General features: G+C 44.9%; 1 protein-coding gene across 15 annotated transcripts in view; it reads right to left on the bottom strand.

The window, feature by feature from the left end:
• Positions 1 to 18,485, bottom strand: part of SIPA1L1 (signal induced proliferation associated 1 like 1) — a 353,323-nt gene that overhangs the window by 69,644 nt on the left and 265,194 nt on the right. For 7 of the 15 annotated variants that reach the window (XM_069731481.1, XM_069731472.1, XM_069731464.1 and 4 more), the window contains 3 exons: positions 16,741 to 17,317; positions 15,283 to 15,557; positions 10,133 to 10,411 (listed from right to left, as the gene is read on the bottom strand). In XM_069731481.1, the coding sequence (XP_069587582.1) occupies positions 10,133 to 10,411; positions 15,283 to 15,557; positions 16,741 to 17,317 (1,131 nt within the window). Of the gene's footprint in view, positions 1 to 9,436; positions 9,590 to 10,132; positions 10,412 to 15,282; positions 15,558 to 16,740; positions 17,318 to 18,485 lie in introns of all 15 variants that reach the window. The other 8 variants (XM_069731445.1, XM_069731428.1, XM_069731435.1 and 5 more) reach the window with 2 other exon arrangements.

Here is an 18,485-nt window from a genome sequence, read left to right on the forward strand (position 1 = left end):
TTGCTAAAGGAACATTTTGCTTCTTGGAAAGTTTGGTGTGTACCTTTCACTGGCAAAGGGGGGTCCCCTAGAATCTGTTTATCTAGTTCGCGAGCATCTAAAAATCATGGAGGCCTGGCGGCTTCCAACATTCTTCTACTTCCTGGCCGCTCAGTTAGTGTCCGCCCATTGGTGGATAGACATTGACATGAGCAATGCGGCCCCTGCATTAACAGGAACGTTGATGGGTTCTTATGAAGGGTTAACTAACCTACCCAATAGATACAGTGTCATCAGCTCCAGTCCCTCTAAAGATTGTCTAAATTGTGGGCAATAGCACAGAACTGAGGGGCTCGGATATAGCGCCGCAGTCGCCCAAGGTGCCGCCTTGGTTTAATCCTCATTGTCAACATTTATATTCTTTGCCAGATGTGGTCACTGGGCGAGGAATGGTCAAATTCACCTTTCATATTATCTCTTATGGTTCTGGATTGCTTACCTTTGAGATTTCCAAGCTACATATGGGATTCCGGATACCGCCAAGTTCCTATACATACAACTTCGTCATACAGTGCGCGCAGTTTGGAAAAGCACCAGTGTCTCTAATTTTCAAAATTGGAGGAGCTCTCGAGGACCTCCGATTTCCCTAAACCCCTCACACAAGCATATTCTCTTCTCCAGTCTGGTGTCTTATGTGAAATGGGTGCCGGATATCCAGGACCTGACTGTGAAGGAATGGGGAGAGGTGGAAGAAGCATTGTATTCCTCAGTGGTGAGTGTGAGGGATTGTTTGATCCACAATCATTTCTAAACAGTTTATTATACCCCGGAAAGGTGCAGGAGGTTTGGGATGACTCCTAATGATTTGTGTTTTCATTGTCAAGAGGCAGTGGGCTTCTTTCTGCACTCAATTTGATCCGGTCCAAAAATTCTTCCATTCTGGTTCAAGCTACTTCTGTTTCCTTATGCAGACTCTGAATTCCTGAGGGTGCTGTCCCCTAAAGTGTGCCTGATGGGTGTTATAGATGAGCTTTTTGATGGTTCCGACAGACTTTTTTTTTAGATTTATGTTTTTCTGCACTAGACAAATAATTATAGTGGCATGGGAATCCACAGAAATGTGGCTGCAACTAGTCAATAAATATATTCCACTGTTTAAAGACTAACAGCTAAGACTTGTGTATAACCCCACCCACACCCGATTGGCAGCTTCCTGTGTTAACTGCTAGCAAGCTGCCAATCAGTGGTGGGGGCGGGGTTACACAGATTAGCCAGAATGCCTGGCACATGAAACCTAGCCCTGTAGTGATAATCTCCTGCTGATAAAACACTGACTGTACTGAAACTACAGCACACAGACTAATAAAGGACATCTCTGGAATCAGGTTCTCTTGCCCTATATTATGGCGCTCTCAGATTTAGGGTGTGTTTCCACGATCAGGAAACGCTGCGTTTTTGACGCTGCGTAGAGCTGCAGCGTCAAAGCCGCAGCGTCCAGATGTTACAGCAAAGTGGAGGGGATTTCCTGAAATCCTGTCTCCACTATGTGTTAAAACACGCAGGTGGCAGACACGCGTAAACGGACATGCGGCGCGTCTTTTCAGAACGCAGCATGTCTGTTTACAATGTGGTGATGCTCTGTCGCCGCACCGTAAAACCACATCTAATGATTAGTGCCGGATATCCAGGAAGTCTGAAGTCGCCAACACCGACAGCGGGTGCGATGACATCACTGCCCGATGCCCACTGTCAGGAGAGGTGTGAGTATTTTTTATGGGAGCTGCCGCCTTATTACAGGGTCTGCCTATGGGGATCTGCCACCTTATTACAGGGTCTGCCTATGGGGATCTGCTGCCTTATTACAGGGTCTGCCTATGGGGGGGCTGCCTTATTACAAAGCCTGCCTATGGAGGTGCTGCCTTATTACAGGGTCTGCCTATAGGGGTGCTGCCTTATTACAGGGTCTGACTATGGGGATGCTGCCTTATTACAGGGTCTGGCTATGGAAGTGCTGCCTTATTACAGGGTCTGACTATGGGGGCTGCCTTATTACAGGGTCTGACTATGGGGGTGCTGCCTTATTACAGGGTCTGACTATGGGGGCTGCCTTATTACAGTGTCTGCCTATGGGGGCTGCCTTATGCTATAGAGTCTGCCTATGGGGAGTGCATTATACTATATTGTGGACTATTTGGTGCATTATGCTACTGTATATGGAGGCTATCTAGGGGGCCATCATACAGTATGGAGATTACAGTGTGGGGGTCATTATACATTGTTGGAGCTATCAAACAGTTTGGAGGCTACTAAGGAGTCAGTATACTGTGTGGGTGCATTATACTGTGTATAAGAGAGCATCATGCTGTGGTTAGGGGAGCTGTACAGGGGGAGACTCGGGATATTATTAAATGTAAAGTGGGCACTTCTTGTTATAGGTGAACTCAGGTTACTGTGGCTATCAAAGGGGCACACAGGGCATTATTACTTCCTAGGGGGCAAAATATGGGCATTGTTTTCTAGGGCACTTACATCCGGCATTACTATATTATAGAGGGTTGCTTTAGAATTTAGAGGGCACAGAGAACCACACAGCAGGGGCAGTAATAGGGACACATACAGTAGCAGCGGCTCAGTATTGGGGTATCAGGTGCAGTAATAGGGACACATACGGCAGCAGCGGCTCAGTATTGGGGTATCAGGTGCAGTAATAGGGACACATACGGCAGCAGCGGCTCAGTATTGGGGTATCAGGGGCAGTAATGGGGACACATACGGCAGCAGTGGCTCTGTATTGGGGAATCAGGTGCAGCAGTTGGGACACATACGGCAGCAGCGGCTCAGTATTGGGGTATCAGGTGCAGTAATAGGGACACATACGGCAGCAGCGGCTCAGTATTGGGGTATCAGGGGCAGTAATAGGGACACATACGGCAGCAGCGGCTCAGTATTGGGGTATCAGGGGCAGTAATAGGGACACATACGGCAGCAGAGGCTCTGTATTGGGGTATCAGGTGCAGCAGTTGGGACACATACGGCAGCAGCGGCTAAGTATTGGGGTATCCGCAGTATGAGGAGTTTGTGCAGGGTGGGAATAGATGGTGATGGGGCAGGAATATGAAGAAGTTAAATGTGTCTTTGTTGCAATCTCTGTAGACGAGTTGTACTGGAAGAAGTTGTCACGTCGGTCTGGGCCAGATGGAAAAGACGGGAAAAATGAACGATTCCATCAGAAAGGACGTCAGCGGTAAGTCATTATCTGTAACTGTGCTGTGATCTATGTTCTGTAGGGCTGGTATCTACCACTGACCATATGGCGGTAATATCAATATTGGTCTTTATATAGAGATTATCTTCAGTAACAGCGCTGTCATCTGCGGAGGTTCTCCTCCACTATTAGGGCGTGTCACCGAATTGTAGTCAAGGTTACCTGGTGAGGGGCCCACTCAGAAGTTTCACCCCCCCCTGAACCACAACCCTAGCTACACCTCTGCCGAGCAACTAGTATACTCGCTCATCACTACTGGAGAGTTATCTCCAGCGATCATCTACAGGCTCTGCTATGTGTGGATGTCAGGCATCCAGATGTAGCAGAGCTGGACTCGTCGTGGGACACTCGTTATTAAGGACTACGTCGGACTCAGGGAGTATACTGTTGGTTTATTATTTTTCTTTTTTTCTAGGAGACGAGGGCTTCGCTTGGATTACCAGTTCAATAAAAATATGGTCAAAACTGTGCGGTGTTTTATTTCATTAAAATACTTTATTCTGCATGTGTTTTTTATTAACCCTTTACCAAGTATAAGATTAGTATTGGATAGGTATCTTATTGACACCTCTCCATTACTAAGCCGGCTTTATGTCACCTTACAAAGGTGACATTAACCCCTTATTACCCCATATCCCACCATCTACAGGGGAGTGGGAAGAGAGAGGCTAAGCGCCGGAATTGGCGCATCCTACAGATGTGCTATTTCTGGGGCGGCTGGGAGCTGGTTTTTGTAGCCAGGGAGGGGCTAATATCCATGGTCCCTTCCTAGGCTATGAATATCAGCCCACAGCTGTCTGCGTAGCCTTTCTTTTAAATTATAAGGTGACCCCACGTCTTTTTTTTTTTTTTTTTGTGGGGGGGGGGGGAGGTCCCCCTATTTTAATAGCCAGTAAAGGCTAAATATACAGCTGCGGTCTGATATTCATAGCCTGGGAAGATACATGGGTATTAACCCCATTCCAGGCTACAAACATCGGTCAAACAGTCGCTGGCTTTCCCTCTCTGGGGCAAAAAATTGTGCGGGAGCCCACGCCATTTTTTTTTTCAATTTTTATTTAAATTAAACAGATATTGCTTTTAAGGCCGGAATCACACATGTGAGAAACTCGGACGAGTCTCGCGTCTTAATACTCAGCACTGCTGCCGGCACTCAGGAGCGGAGTTTGTGGCAGCACAGAAATACATGCAACAGCACGCTCCACTCCCGAGTGCCATTGGCAGTGCCAAATATTAAGATGCGAGACTCGTCCGAGTTTCTCGCATGTGTGATCCCGGCCTTTATGTACCATTTTATTATATTTATTACTAAACATCGAGCTTGATATTATCTATCTATTATCTATCATCTCTATCCATCTATCGTATCTATCCATCTATCGTATCTATCCATCTATCGTATCTATCCATCTATCGTATCTATTTATCATATCTATCGTATCTATCATATCTATCTATCATATCTATCTATCATATCTATCTATCATATCTATCGCATCTATCTATTATCTATCCAGCGATATATCTATCTAGCGATATATTTATAGATAGATACGATAGATAGATACGATAGATCTATCTATTATCTACCTATCTATCTATCTACCTTCCTATCTATCTATCTATCTATCTATCTATCTATCTATCTATCTATCTATCTATCTATCCCATATCTATCATCTATCTGTTATCTATCATCTATCAGTCTGAGTGTGTAAACATTATTCTTCAATGGAGTATGTAAATGAAGAGGTTGGACAAGAAATGATCACAATGATAAAAATATCATCTAATAGAGTGTGAGCTATACATTCCCCAACTACTTGTGAAATCCCCCGACTCCCCATGAATCTCCCATAAGAACCTTTTATATTGCTCCCGCGCTGTAAGGAAATATCCTCGGTCCGGTCGGCGTTGGTTCTGACCCCTCTCCCCAGCTCAAATCGGCGTGCTGTACGCATTCCGTTCTGTGAATAGCGTTGTTCGCGTACAGGTCCCACGCGTGCACCTTCAAATTGCCTTCTGTGCGTGCGCAGTATGCTTTGCCCAAATGCGGGCAAAGCTGAAAAGCATTAGTACGCATGCAACGGTAAACTACGTCCCGGAACACAGAGAAAGACTTCAGGGACATAGTACTTCCGGAGCATGCGCACTAATGCTTTTCGGCTTTGCCCGCAGTTGGGCAAAGCATACTGCTGACGCAGGAGGCAATTTGAAGGCGCACGCTCGGGACCTGTACGCGAACAACGCTATTCACAGAACGGAATGCGTACAGCACGTCGATTTGGGGTGGGGAGAGGGGCCAGAACCAACGGCCATCGGACCGGACAGAGGATATTTCCTTACAGCGCGGGAGCAATATAAAAGGTTCTTATGGGGGATTCATGGGGAGTCATGGGGAGTAGTTGGGGAATGTATAGCTCACACTCTATTAGATAATATTTTTAGTTCATAGGCAAAAAAACTGGTGACAGGTTCCCTTTAAGAGCATTTGATTTATCACTTTGTCCTTGCTTTCTTTGTGACTCGTATAGTGGACTGAATCCGTGTGCATCGCTCCCATCATTGTTATACCCGTCAGTCCGGAAAGAAGCAGCGTTCCTTAACGATAGCGCAAGTGACAAACTGCAAAAGGTAATGTTCCCAATTATATTAAATGACACCACACTGTGGCCACATCAACTCGGCAGCAGTGGGATTTCCTCATGTGTACCCCTTTGCCAGGCAAAACCCACACATAATTAGTGCCAGCTGCGGATAGTCAGCGCTCCTGCCAACTCAGATCTTATAGTTGACTATAAAGTCTGTTTTTACGAGAATAACCAGAACACAGAAAGAAACATTATAACTTTGTTATCTATTCTAACCATGCTGAAAATAAATTTGATTCCACCAATTCAGAATCTGACTCCGAGTTTATAATCTAATTCACGCACAAGGGCGGCCGCACGCTCCAATCCACCAGCAGTTTAATTACAGCAATGCAGATTGTTACAGCACTATTAAATATACATGTGAAAGTGATTACTGACAACATATGACGCGCTGCTATATAATTACTTCCATACCCAAAATAGAAAAAATATGCAGGGTTAGAAAACGTATACAACACCCAAGATGGGTCTTCTACTACAAGGATATTGATGACCTATCCTGAGGATGGCCGAAGGTCTGACATAGAGCACTCCCACCCATCAATTAGCTGGGTCACACTATTTAGTGGGGCTCCTGGGTGAGCAGTACCTAGGAGCAGCCCCTCAGTGTGGCAGAGCAGAGGTGTTTCTTTGTATCAGCTGATGGGTGGGGGCGCTGGACCCCCAGTGATCCAATACCAATGACATCCAGAAGCAACACCTGTCCACAGATACAGCACTGATTCAGCATTGGATGCCATTTTAGTTTTTCCTGGCACAGCCATGCTCATGGTTAAATAGTCATGCAGGGAAATGCAGCTGGCACCAATCAGGGGTTGTTCTGGTATATAATAATGATGACGTATCATTAGAAGACAAAACTGAGGACTGAAAACTGCAGATTCACTTACATAGATGAGCAGGAACCAGAGATGCGCTATTCAGCACCGTTCAATGTTTATATCCAATCTAATAACAGAAATTTGGTGATGGTGCCGGGTTTCGGACCTCCACCGATCAGATATTGATGATCCATTCATTCCTTGCATAGGTCATCAATCTTATATTGCCTAGACAACCCCTTTAAGGCACCCTAGGTGTCAATGTCCAGGGGGAAGTACCATGAATGTGATGCAGCACTACACCCTCTTCATTTTCAGGACTAGTGGGGGGTGCCCAAGGTTGGACCCTCACTAACACCCTCTTTATTTTTAGATCAGCAAACCCATTACTGATGTATTACAAATAAGCACATTTTGTAATATGCACAGGATGGAAAAAAAACGTAAAGGGGTATTTGCAAGCTTGAAAGTGATTCACTATCAATGGGATGGGGGATATATTCCCAATAGCTGGGGGTCCGACCAATGGGACCCTTCTGAGTGCTGTACTAGGTCAGGTCATTAGCACTACCACAAGAACGAATGGCGTGGCAGAGTGCATGATACACCAAAACTCCATTCACGTAAGAGCCCCCTTTCTTGGGATTGTTGGGGGTCCTCAGCGGTCGGACCCCTGTGATCAGTAAGTTATGGCCTATCTTCTGGAATAATTTCCAAACTTGAGAACACCCCTTTAACGTACCCAATACTGGTCACTGCTTAGATTTTGCGACAACTGTATCCAGCCTAGTCAGTCAATCCACTAAAAGCAGTGGGGTACAGTGTAGGTGACATTTGTCAGCTGGGAGTTCACGTGTCCAGTTGTCACACATTCGATAAGGATCCAGTATTTTAAGAAATCTGGAGCTATTATAAAGAAGACACGAATGAATGCAAAATGGAAACCAACTGTTATGATCCATTTCCCATAGACTTCGTTGCTTAAAGAAAAAAAAAAAAAATCAGATCTAGCTATGTTTTCCATTTTTTTTAAGACCGGACAAATATAATAAAAAAAACAAAACAAGTTGTGCCGTCCACGGAGTTTGATTCAGCTAAAAAACAGCAGCTGGGCAAACTGAAGATATTTGGTGACATTTCTCTTCCCTTTTAAATGGATTCTCTACTTGACCATTTTATTTCTGCTTTTTATTAATGCAAAACTGACCCAAAAAGATAAATAACTACTGGACATGTGAAGTGCATAGATGAGACTGCTGAAAACTCAACTCTGAGCACAATGAGGTCAGGACAGTTGTCAGCCAAGGATGTAACCGAGATTGTTTCCATTCACTGACCGCTTGAATGTGATCAAACAATGGAAATAAAACGTGGAAAACAATATAATAGAAGGTTTCGGAAACATTCATTATTCAACAATAGCCATTTTAAATACATACATATACAGTATATTATACATTTGCACTTTATATGGATCTAATCAAATTATCTTTGGGGATCCACAAATCTTATGGCGATGCCTTCTCATATTGGATCAACTTGTGATTTCGGTTTCCGGCAGCTGACGAGGTATAGTACAGGATCGCATTAGAACACACTTTGAGGGTAATAAAACCCTAACATGGGTCAGAAGAATCTAAGCAAGCTTCATGAGGGCTATAGAGACTAAACATTATGATCCGACATCTTTGGGAATGCTGAATTGTAAAAAAAGAAATAAAAAGTGCAATTTTCCCAAGTTTCCTATAGGAAACCGCAAAGTGCTACGGAGCTATTGTCACTACTACACTCTCCCCTATACTGCAACCTAACTGTTTGTTTGGAGGAAAAGCACTTTAAAAGGATTGTCGTGTTTTGAAAACTTACTTTTCTATGCATTATTAGGGCATATTGTGTTTATAATGTGGGAGGTGGGTGGTGGAACTCATTCAGGACCAACATCAATAAGTCTGAGCATCTATCTTACTGGAGGACCCATCCTGCGTGTGGATTCGAGGGATAGCCCTTTAATGTCAATGGGAACCATGTAAGGCTACATTCCTCCTGTTGTACTGATAAGTGGCGCTGAATATTTCTTAAAGGTTAACTCTCCAATTACAGCAGATAGCTGGCAGACTCATACAAATCAGAGCACCTTGAAATTAACAAGAAATACTCTGATGTGGACAATCCCTTTAACTATGTAGGACTTATAGGAGTTAACTGGTACTTTTATATGATACCAGATCGATGGGGGTGCAACACCCGGTAGCCCCGCTGACCAGCTGTTTCCAATGCTGTCAGCGGCTATATGTGATCAGTTGTGGGATCTGCACAGCGGCCGTGAGCCGATACTCCAGATCTGCCCTTATCCGAATCAATAGGGGTGGATCTGCAGTACTCCGCTGCGGCCACTATGCAGTTCCACTCCGAAACTGATCACATCATGGCTCCGACAGCATCAGAAGAGCTGAGCATGGGGGCAACCAGGTGTCGCACCCCCACCGATCTGGTATTGATGACCTACACTAAGGACAGCCATCAATATTAAAGTACTGGACAACCCCTTTAAGTTACACCACAATAACATGTCCAGCAATAAAACCACACATCTGGGAAAGCGATGGGATACACGGAGCAGCTTTCCGAAATCTGCAAGAACAGAGACCAATATTATAATTTATCCAAAAGCCATAATGGCTTGATGTTCACAATGATAACAAGGAGGAGAGACATACCCTTCGGGCATTGATTTCTGCCTGTGACTGGAGCCTCCACTCGAGCCAGTATCGCTGGAGGTAGAAAGATTGCTGGGAGAATTACGACACTGCTGGGATCTTCCGATAGCGACAGATGAAACAGAGACATAGATCTCAGACGCCGGAGACAGCCTTATTCAAACCAGACAAGACACGTTTATTGGACAGAGCATGAGCGGTCCGGCCTGCGTACCCCAGATGTTAGCCGCATGGAAGTTAGTGGAGGGCGTTACATGATCCAAAATGAAAGTGGTGCAGTTCTACATTATGGGGGTGAGGCCTGTGCCTGCACCATCGCCAATGTTAATACACGACACGTCATTAGATTAGGTTTCACTTGCAGCATTAGTTTTAAAAAAATTAAAATAAAAAAAAAAGTTTGTGCATCTGTATTAATTGAAGATGGTTTCTGTAATTCTAGCATGCCGACATAAGAATTCAGTTTGAATACACATGGTAAGGTTACATTCACATGCAGCAGTTTAATTTGCAGAAACTGAAAATCAGATCCATTCATCTGTATAGGGTAGTTACAGCGGCAGACTCATGCTTCTCTGCTCACCCCCAACTATGATGAATAGGACAATTTCTGCCACAATTCTACTATCCCCTTCACCCCATATTCTCTCTCCATTAGAATAGTAATCATTCCACTGTCTGCATCTTGTGCCTTACCTCTTGTTCTCCAGTGGACGACCATCGCTGGAAATGCTCCGTGGAATGTTGGCGGAACGTTCTGGGGTCTGCATCTTCCCATCTCCTTTGACAGACGAGACTCTTGATGAGACAGGACTCTGAAGCTGAGAAGGGATCTGTCGCAGTTGTGCGGCCTCTCCTTTCCCTGTGTTTCTTTGCCATTTGTTGTTGTTTCTGAACGGAAACTTCAGTTCATACGGGATGCCTTCCGTCATTTTGTACTCCACAGTTGGCATGCGGTAGGTTTCTGAGCAGCCCCTAAAAAACAAGTATTTAGTTAGACACAGACAGGATTGGAAGAACTTCAAAAAACCAGACCATCAAACACAACGGGGGTTAGGAAGAATGCTAAATAAGTGGACCACCAAATAGGACGGGGGTTGGGAAGAATGCTAAATAAGTGGACCACCAAATAGGACGGGGGTTGAGAAGAACGCTAAATAAGTGGACCACCAAATAGGACAGGGGTTGGGAAGTACACTAAATCACAGGACCACTAAACAGGATAGGGGTTGGGAAGTACAATAAATCACAGGACCACTAACAGGACGGGGGTTGGGAAGTACAATAAATCACAGGACCACTAAGAGGACGGGGGTTGGGAAGTACAATAAATCACAGGACCACTAAACAGGACAGGGGTTGGGAAGTACAATAAATCACAGGACCACTAAACAGGACAGGGGTTGGGAAGTACAATAAATCACAGGACCACTAAGAGGACGGGGGTTGGGAAGTGCACTAAATAACCGTGCTGTTTGATGGTCCAGTGTTTGGGAATATGCTAAATAACCAGACCACCAAACTGGATGGAGTTAAGGTACCTTCACACATAACGATATCGTTAACGATATCGTTGCTTTTGGTGACGTTGCAACGATATCGTTAAGGAAATCGCTATGTGTGACAGCGACCAACGATCAGGCCCCTGCTGTGCCATCGTTGGTCGCTGAACAAAGTCCAGAACTTTATTTCGTGGCTGGATCTCCCGTGGACATCGCTGGATCGGCGTGTGTGACACCGATCCAGCGATGTCTTCACTGGTAACCAGGGTAAACATCGGGTAACTAAGCGCAGGGCCGCGCTTAGTAACCCGATGTTTACCCTGGTTACCATCCTAAAAGTAAAAAAAAACAAACAGTACATACTTACCTACCGCTGTCTGTCCTCGGCGCTGTGCTCTGCACTCCTCCTGTACTGGCTGTGAGCGTCGGTCAGCCGGAAAGCAGAGCGGTGACGTCACCGCTCTGCTTTCCGGCCGCTGTGCTCACAGCCAGTACAGGAGGAGTGCAGAGAAGCAGAGCGCCGGGGACAGACAGCGGTAGGTAAGTATGTACTGTTTGTTTTTTTTACTTTTAGGATGGTAACCAGGGTAAACATCGGGTTACTAAGCGCGGCCCTGCGCTTAGTTACCCGATGTTTACCCTGGTTACCGGCATCGTTGGTCGCTGGAGAGCGGTCTGTGTGACAGCTCTCCAGCGACCAAACAGCGACGCTGCAGCGATCCGGATCGTTGTCGGTATCGCTGCAGCGTCGCTTAATGTGAAGGGGCCTTTAGGAAAAATGCTAAATAACTGGACCATTAAAAAATACATGGATTGGAGATAATCAAAACACAACACAGACTATCACTCAGAGGGCAGCACTTCTAATTCCAACCGCTCTTATGGCAAATGAGCAAGTCGTCACAGATAAACAATATGGAGGCTCATATCACAATGATGTTCGGCACATAAAACCATAAACCCAGCCCTAACCCCAACCCTAACCAACCCAGCCCTAACCCCAACCCAAACCAAGCCCTAAACCCAACCCAGCCCTAAACCCAACCCCAATCCACACCCAGCCCTAACCCCAACCCTCACCCAAGCAGTAACCTCAATCGTAACCCAAACCCAGCCCTAAACCCAACCCTAACCCAACCCTAACCCCAACCCAGCCCTAACCCCAACCCAGACTTAACCCCAACCATAACCCAAACCCAGCCCTAAACCCACCCATAACCCAACCCTAAACCTAACCCAAACACAGCCCTAACCTCAACCATAACCCAAACCCAGCCCCAAACCCAACCCAAACCCAGCCCCAATCCAAACCCAGCCCTAACCTCAACCCTATCACAGTGATCAAAATGAACCAATAGGAAAAAATCACCTATTGTTGACGGGTACTGGCCTGCAGATCCCGGCACGCTCTCGCCATTTTCTTCAGGGAAGGTGACATGATGGGCTGGGGAACGGAGCAGGAGGAGGATGGCAGATGTACCGGGGTACTCAATTTCTCTCTCCTCTGATATGCTATATCATGCCAGAGGAGAGAGAAATGAAGGGAAAAATCTGACTTTTTTTGTGATAGCTGTTATGCAGTGAAAAAAGCGATCATGTGACAGGGGACGGTAAAAACCGACCTGAATCATGTTCGCCGGGGTCTCCGCTACCCCTGGTAGCCAATATATCGGAGATTTTCCAATGCTGGAGAGTGCTATACACTTATTTCTCAGTGATGTTAAAAAGTAATAAGTATCCTTAACGGTCGCCGTTAAAAGGCGTATCGGCGGTCGTTCAGGGGTTAAAGGCATTCGACAAGGTGATCTTACTTGCTAGCACAGAGTCCGCACTATGATAAATGGAGAGGAAGGAGCACATTTTACACAACCGAGTTGTGGAGTTTGTACAGTAAATTACGAGATGCTAAATCCCCCCTAGATCTACCTGTAATTACTGCAGATAGCCCTAAGGACACGGAATACTAATGACACTTCAGTTCAGATTTTATTACATCTTCTACAAAAAAATTTAAAACACCCAGATAGCGGAGAACTACCCCCTCCCCTATGATGCTGAAGGGTAACAAGAAGAGATGGTCAAAATGTATCACGCTCCTGACTCTTCACTCAGAGGAATATTACTTCTTCCATTAAAGCTCCGCGCTGGTGTTTTCTTCGGCCTCAGAGAGTCATTTCGGAGTTCTCTGTAAATCCAGAAGTAATGTCCTCGGCGGTTGTGAAATAACCTAGGCATAAGATTATTCCTATGGCCATATTAAAGGGTTTTCTGGTTTCAGTAAAGTTTTGACCCCAGATGCAGTGCAGTAAAAAATACCTACCTACCTTCCCTGCACCCAGCGCCAAGTGTCCGCTGTTTGTCTGCAGCACTGACGTCATGTCGACAGTGCTGCAGCCAATCACTGAGCTAAGATGCTCCACTAATATAACCGGCAGAGACACAGCTCTGGACCAAGGGAGAGCAAGCAAACCAGTTTTTTTAACCCTAAACTGTGCCTGAGGATAATGATTTACTGAAAACCCCTTTAAAAAGGAATCTGTCGGCAGGTTTTTGCTATCTGATCTGACAGCAGCATTTTGTAGGGGCAGAGAACCTGATTCCAGACAGGTATCACTTAGTTTACTGGGTAAAGCATTTGTGATAGAATTGCAGACTGAACATCAAGGTTTTATACACCCACCTCATACACGTTTCTATGTGGTGTTTTCATACAGGACTGTGTCCCCTCTATATATGTTTTCTACTCTGTCTACGATAGACAATTTTTATCTCCGTTATAATACTAACATAAGTTTTTATAGAATATTTTTTGGTGTCCATTCACACTTTTTGGTAGATTTATGATAAATACCGTTGTTAATGTCCGACAGCGGCATTTATCATGAGGAAGCGCGTCACTAGCTCCGCCTATCTGTGCCCCTGCAACATGATCACAGGTGCCGATGGGCTGGCATGACAATCTGGGGTCTGCAGAAGACCCCTGTTGTGGTCATTGCTGATTTGCTATTGCCGCCCCCTAGTGGCCGGCGTTCATAGCAGATGAGCACTTCTGCTACACAAAGCACAGCTGAAGCCCTGCTCGTGTAGCTCAGAAGATCGCAGCTTCAAATCTCCCAAGGAGACACTAGAATCAAGTAAAAACGGTAGAAAAAAAGTTTAAAAATAAAAATATAAAAAAAAGTTTTAAAAAAAATAAAGTTCAAATCCCCCCCCCCCCTCAAAATAAAACAATAAAAATTACACATTTTTGGTATCATTGAATTCTGAATCGCCCGATTTATCAAGGTAAAAGGTATAGCGAGACCAAAAATCAACACGCCAGAATTACTTTTTTTTGGTCGCTGAAATATTGTGATAAAATGCAACAGTAAAACATTGTATCTACACCAAAATGGTACCAAGAAAAACATCAGCTCAGAGCAAAAAAATATGCCCCAGATCCCCACAAATGGAGGCGATATGGGTCTGGTTTTTAGCAAGGGTTTTGATTCAACCAAATCCAAAAATTTGAGAACAGCAGCGGGTTTAGGTTTTTTTATATATGAAACAACTTTTATTCCTATTTATTAAAAAAAAAACAACCCCAAAATATCTGAAAGTGCAAATCAAACTGCAATGTAAAGTGCTATGTGCAAGATATGAAAAAAGTGGCAGTTAAAACTTATAGTACCACTGGAGCAAGGTTTAGGGGGCTTTTTCACATAACCATATGGTGTCATCTACAAGCTTATACTACTATAGTTCCAGTGGTACTATAAGTTTTAACTGGCACTTTTTTTCCATATCTTGCACATAGCACTTTACATTGCACAGTTTGATTTGCACTTTCAGATATTTTGGGGTTGTTTTTTTTTTAAATAAATAGGAATAAAAGTTATGTTTTATATATAAAAACCTAAACCCACTGCTGTTATTCTCGATATGGGTCTGGGAAAAGTGGAGTCTCCCCCGTTTGGTATCTACGAACTCGTAATGACACGGAGAATCATAATGGCAGGTCAGTTTTAGCATTTACTGAATGTGGTAGAAAAACAAAAAAAAAAAAACAACTCACAATTGTGGAATTGCACTTTTTTGCAATTTCACCACATTTGAAATTTTTTCCCAATTTTCCAGTACACTATATGGTAAAATCAATGGTGTCATTCAAAAGTACAACTCTTCCCACAACAAACAAGCCATCACATGGCCATACTGGGCTCTGGGAAGAAGGGGAGCAAAAAATTAAAATGCAAAAACTGAAAACCTCAAGGTGGTGAAGGGGTTCCGCTGGACTAGTATATTAGATACCTGTCGGCAGAACAATCTCAGGAAGTAGGAAAACTAAGAAGTCCTGAATAATACCTTCGTGGAATGCCATCGTCGTGTGGGGGAATGATGACCACTTTCACTGTTACGGATGTTCTCAGTAGGTCGATCATCTGCTCGTGGCTCAATGTGGCTACAGCAACTTTACAGATTTCAACCAGACGACTCCCTTGTCTTAAGCCCGCCTGCCAAGCATAGCCATAAGGCTCCACTTCAGCAACTATCCCTTCGTAATTGACATGAAAGCCGAGCTGCCCCAATCCATTCCTCCTTAATGTCATTTCCACTGACTCGCATCCTTTTGTGACAATCTGCAAAAAGATAGAACAAGAATACAGGCGCTAAAAAGGCACAGTACATAAATGAAGGCAAAAGGACCGATGGGCAAGAGACTGACCTTGTCATATGAACTTGTACTAGTGCTGACCCAACTATCTACTCATCATCTATAGGACAAGTCAGAATACCCCATAAAACAGCTCTGTTAACAGACTTTATGGACTAGGAGTAGCCACCAATTTAATGTTTATTTCCTAAATGAATAGCCAATGTGAAAATAAGAAACTTTCTGATTTATCCATTTAGAGAAATTTGCTTCTTACTCCTCCTTGAATGATCTTTCTTTTTCAAAATTCTCAATTCTAAGGGAGAAATGTTACCCCTTGATCCCCAGTCAGAGGCCTCTGATACAGCCAAATCAGATATCATGTTTTGCACTGAGGAGGAGCAAACACCCCGAAACACTTGTCTGCAAACTGAGATTCTAGTTTGGCTTTTATCCTAATTCACGTGACAAGGCTCGTAAAAGGGTCAATATTGACTTTCAGGATTTCTACTTGCAATAGGTGGCGCTAGAGTTCAAGTCCGCTTTCTTTCTGAAGAGGCAATTTGCATATTCAATTCATTGGTAAAATTTGTCAATATAAATTTTCACATTACTGAGAAAAGAGATGACAGATATTGTTCATACAGTTCTATGGAGATCTGTAAGGCCGGAGTCACACTACAGCAAGATACGGCCGAGTCTCGCAGGTTAAAACCAGGCTCTGGCACCGGCACTCCAGAGCGGAGCGTGCAGGTCCATGTATTGCTATGCGGCCGCACGCTCCGCTCTGGAATTCCGGCGCCAGAGCTTGGTTTTCACTGCGAGACTCGGCCGTATCTCGCTGTGTGTGATCCCGGCCTAACGGTCAGGAGAACTTGCAGCAGAATGTCTGTAGTAGGCTTCTAGCGCCTCTCTCCATAGAAATGTAAAAGCACCAACTGTCATCTCCTTTCTAAGCAATGGGAAAGTCTGTGGTCACTGAAGACAGATTCTACCCATGAATTGAGAGAGAAAGGATCAATCCAGGAGGAGAAAGAAGCAGATTTCTCAGATAAGACATATTACAAATTAGCTTATTTTCATGTGTACTATTGATTTACAGAACAAAAATTAAAACGATGGTCATGATCGGACATTAAGAGACGTGCGACTTTGGAGATTGCTCTTACTTCCAGCCTCTTGACAATTTCCTTTATCTCATCGCTATTGTTTATGTAGCTTCGGATGAACACACATTCTCCTCGCTCATAGAAAATTTTAACCGTTGCGTTGTTGGATGTCCATCCTATAACATCTCGACTTGAGCAGTTAAATATCACGTTTTTTGTTTCCTGGTCAAGAAGAGCCAATATTTCGTTTGAAATGCACAAGAGACATTCTATCTCCAAAGCATTGCTGAAGTCTTCAACTTGGACGCTCCAGACAATTGCCCCCGTGCTGTAAAGTTCAGCCCATGGATAAGGCTTTGCCTTTTCTTTCTTCTTTGAAGCCAGAGAGATGAATGGAAACTTTCCAGATGAATCGATGGAGGTGTTGGTGACATTTTTTTCTGCTAGGTCTTTCAGGTACTCTTGGTGGGTTCTAGTAGCCATAGCGCGAAACTTCTCAGATTTGTGAGCAGCATTCTCCGCATTAATAACTTTGGTTAACAGGAAGTCCCTGAACACTGTAGATTTAGGGAAGGTAAAACTTTTTGGGATTGGTGGACCGAAAGCAGGAACATCTCTTGACCGTGTAACCGCAACGCTGAAATATAAAAATATATACATAATTACACAAGGGCTGCTCTTAACCACAACTTATAGACTACCATGAAAATGTACAGTCCCATTAGCAAAACTGGAAGCAAAGCTCAATCCCTGGTCACAAACAAGGCAAAGGCAACAGTCTTAACTCAGAGGGTTTATGGCCGCTTGCTCCGGAACCATGTAAAAAGTACTCCTAAACATCAGAACCAATAGAGTATTCTATTTAAAGCAAAGGATGGGAACCTGATGGGACCCAAGTTTTATTTGATAAAGAAAAATAAAAAATAAAGACATCTATATGAGCGGACCCTTCATGACATTGATAAGGTCAAAGGATCCATCTTGCTTTGCCACTTCTCTACCGTCTGTTCCTTAGCAAGAAAATGAAAAAAGGCTGTTTCCTAGGGATCCACTGTCTGGCAACATGCATTGTGGTGGATAAGTAGACATTACAGCGAATGTACATTTCACAGAAGTCTCCATATAAGCCTGCATTACCAGGTTGTGTGCAGGCAACCACTGCATTACCAGGGCAGCCTCCGCATTACCGGGGTGCGGGCAGGGCAGCCTCCGCATTACCAGGGTGCGGGCAGGTCAGCCTCCGCATTATTGGGGTGCGGGCAGGGCAGCCTCCGCATTACCGGGGTGCGGGCAGGTCAGCCTCCGCATTATTGGGGTGCGGGCAGGGCAGCCTCCGCATTACCGGGGTGCGGGCAGGGCAGCCTCCGCATTACCAGGGTGCGGGCAGGGCAGCCTCCGCATTACCAGGGTGCGGGTAGGGCAGCCTCCGCATTACCAGGGTGCGGGTAGGGCAGCCTCCGCATTATTGGGGTGCGGGCAGGGCAGCCCCCCATTACCAGGGTGCGGGCAGGGCAGCCTCCGCATTACCAGGGTGCGGGCGGGGCAGCCTTACCATTACCAGGGTGCGGGCAGGGCTGCCTCTGCATTACCAGGGTGCGGGCAGGCAGCGTCCACATCACCAGGGTGTGGGCAGGGCAGCGTCCCATTACCTGGGTAAGCACAGTCAGAATTTGCAATATCATGGGGCAGGCAGCGTCTGCAATACCAGAGCAAGCGCAGGCAACATCTGCATTAAGTTGACTTTTACAGCAGCTTTTTTTCTTAATTCCATAAATAACATAGTGGCAGTTTCCAAGCAGAATCCA

Source organism: Ranitomeya imitator, chromosome 1 (assembly GCF_032444005.1).
Source record: "Ranitomeya imitator isolate aRanImi1 chromosome 1, aRanImi1.pri, whole genome shotgun sequence".
Taxonomy (NCBI): Eukaryota; Metazoa; Chordata; class Amphibia; order Anura; family Dendrobatidae; genus Ranitomeya; species Ranitomeya imitator.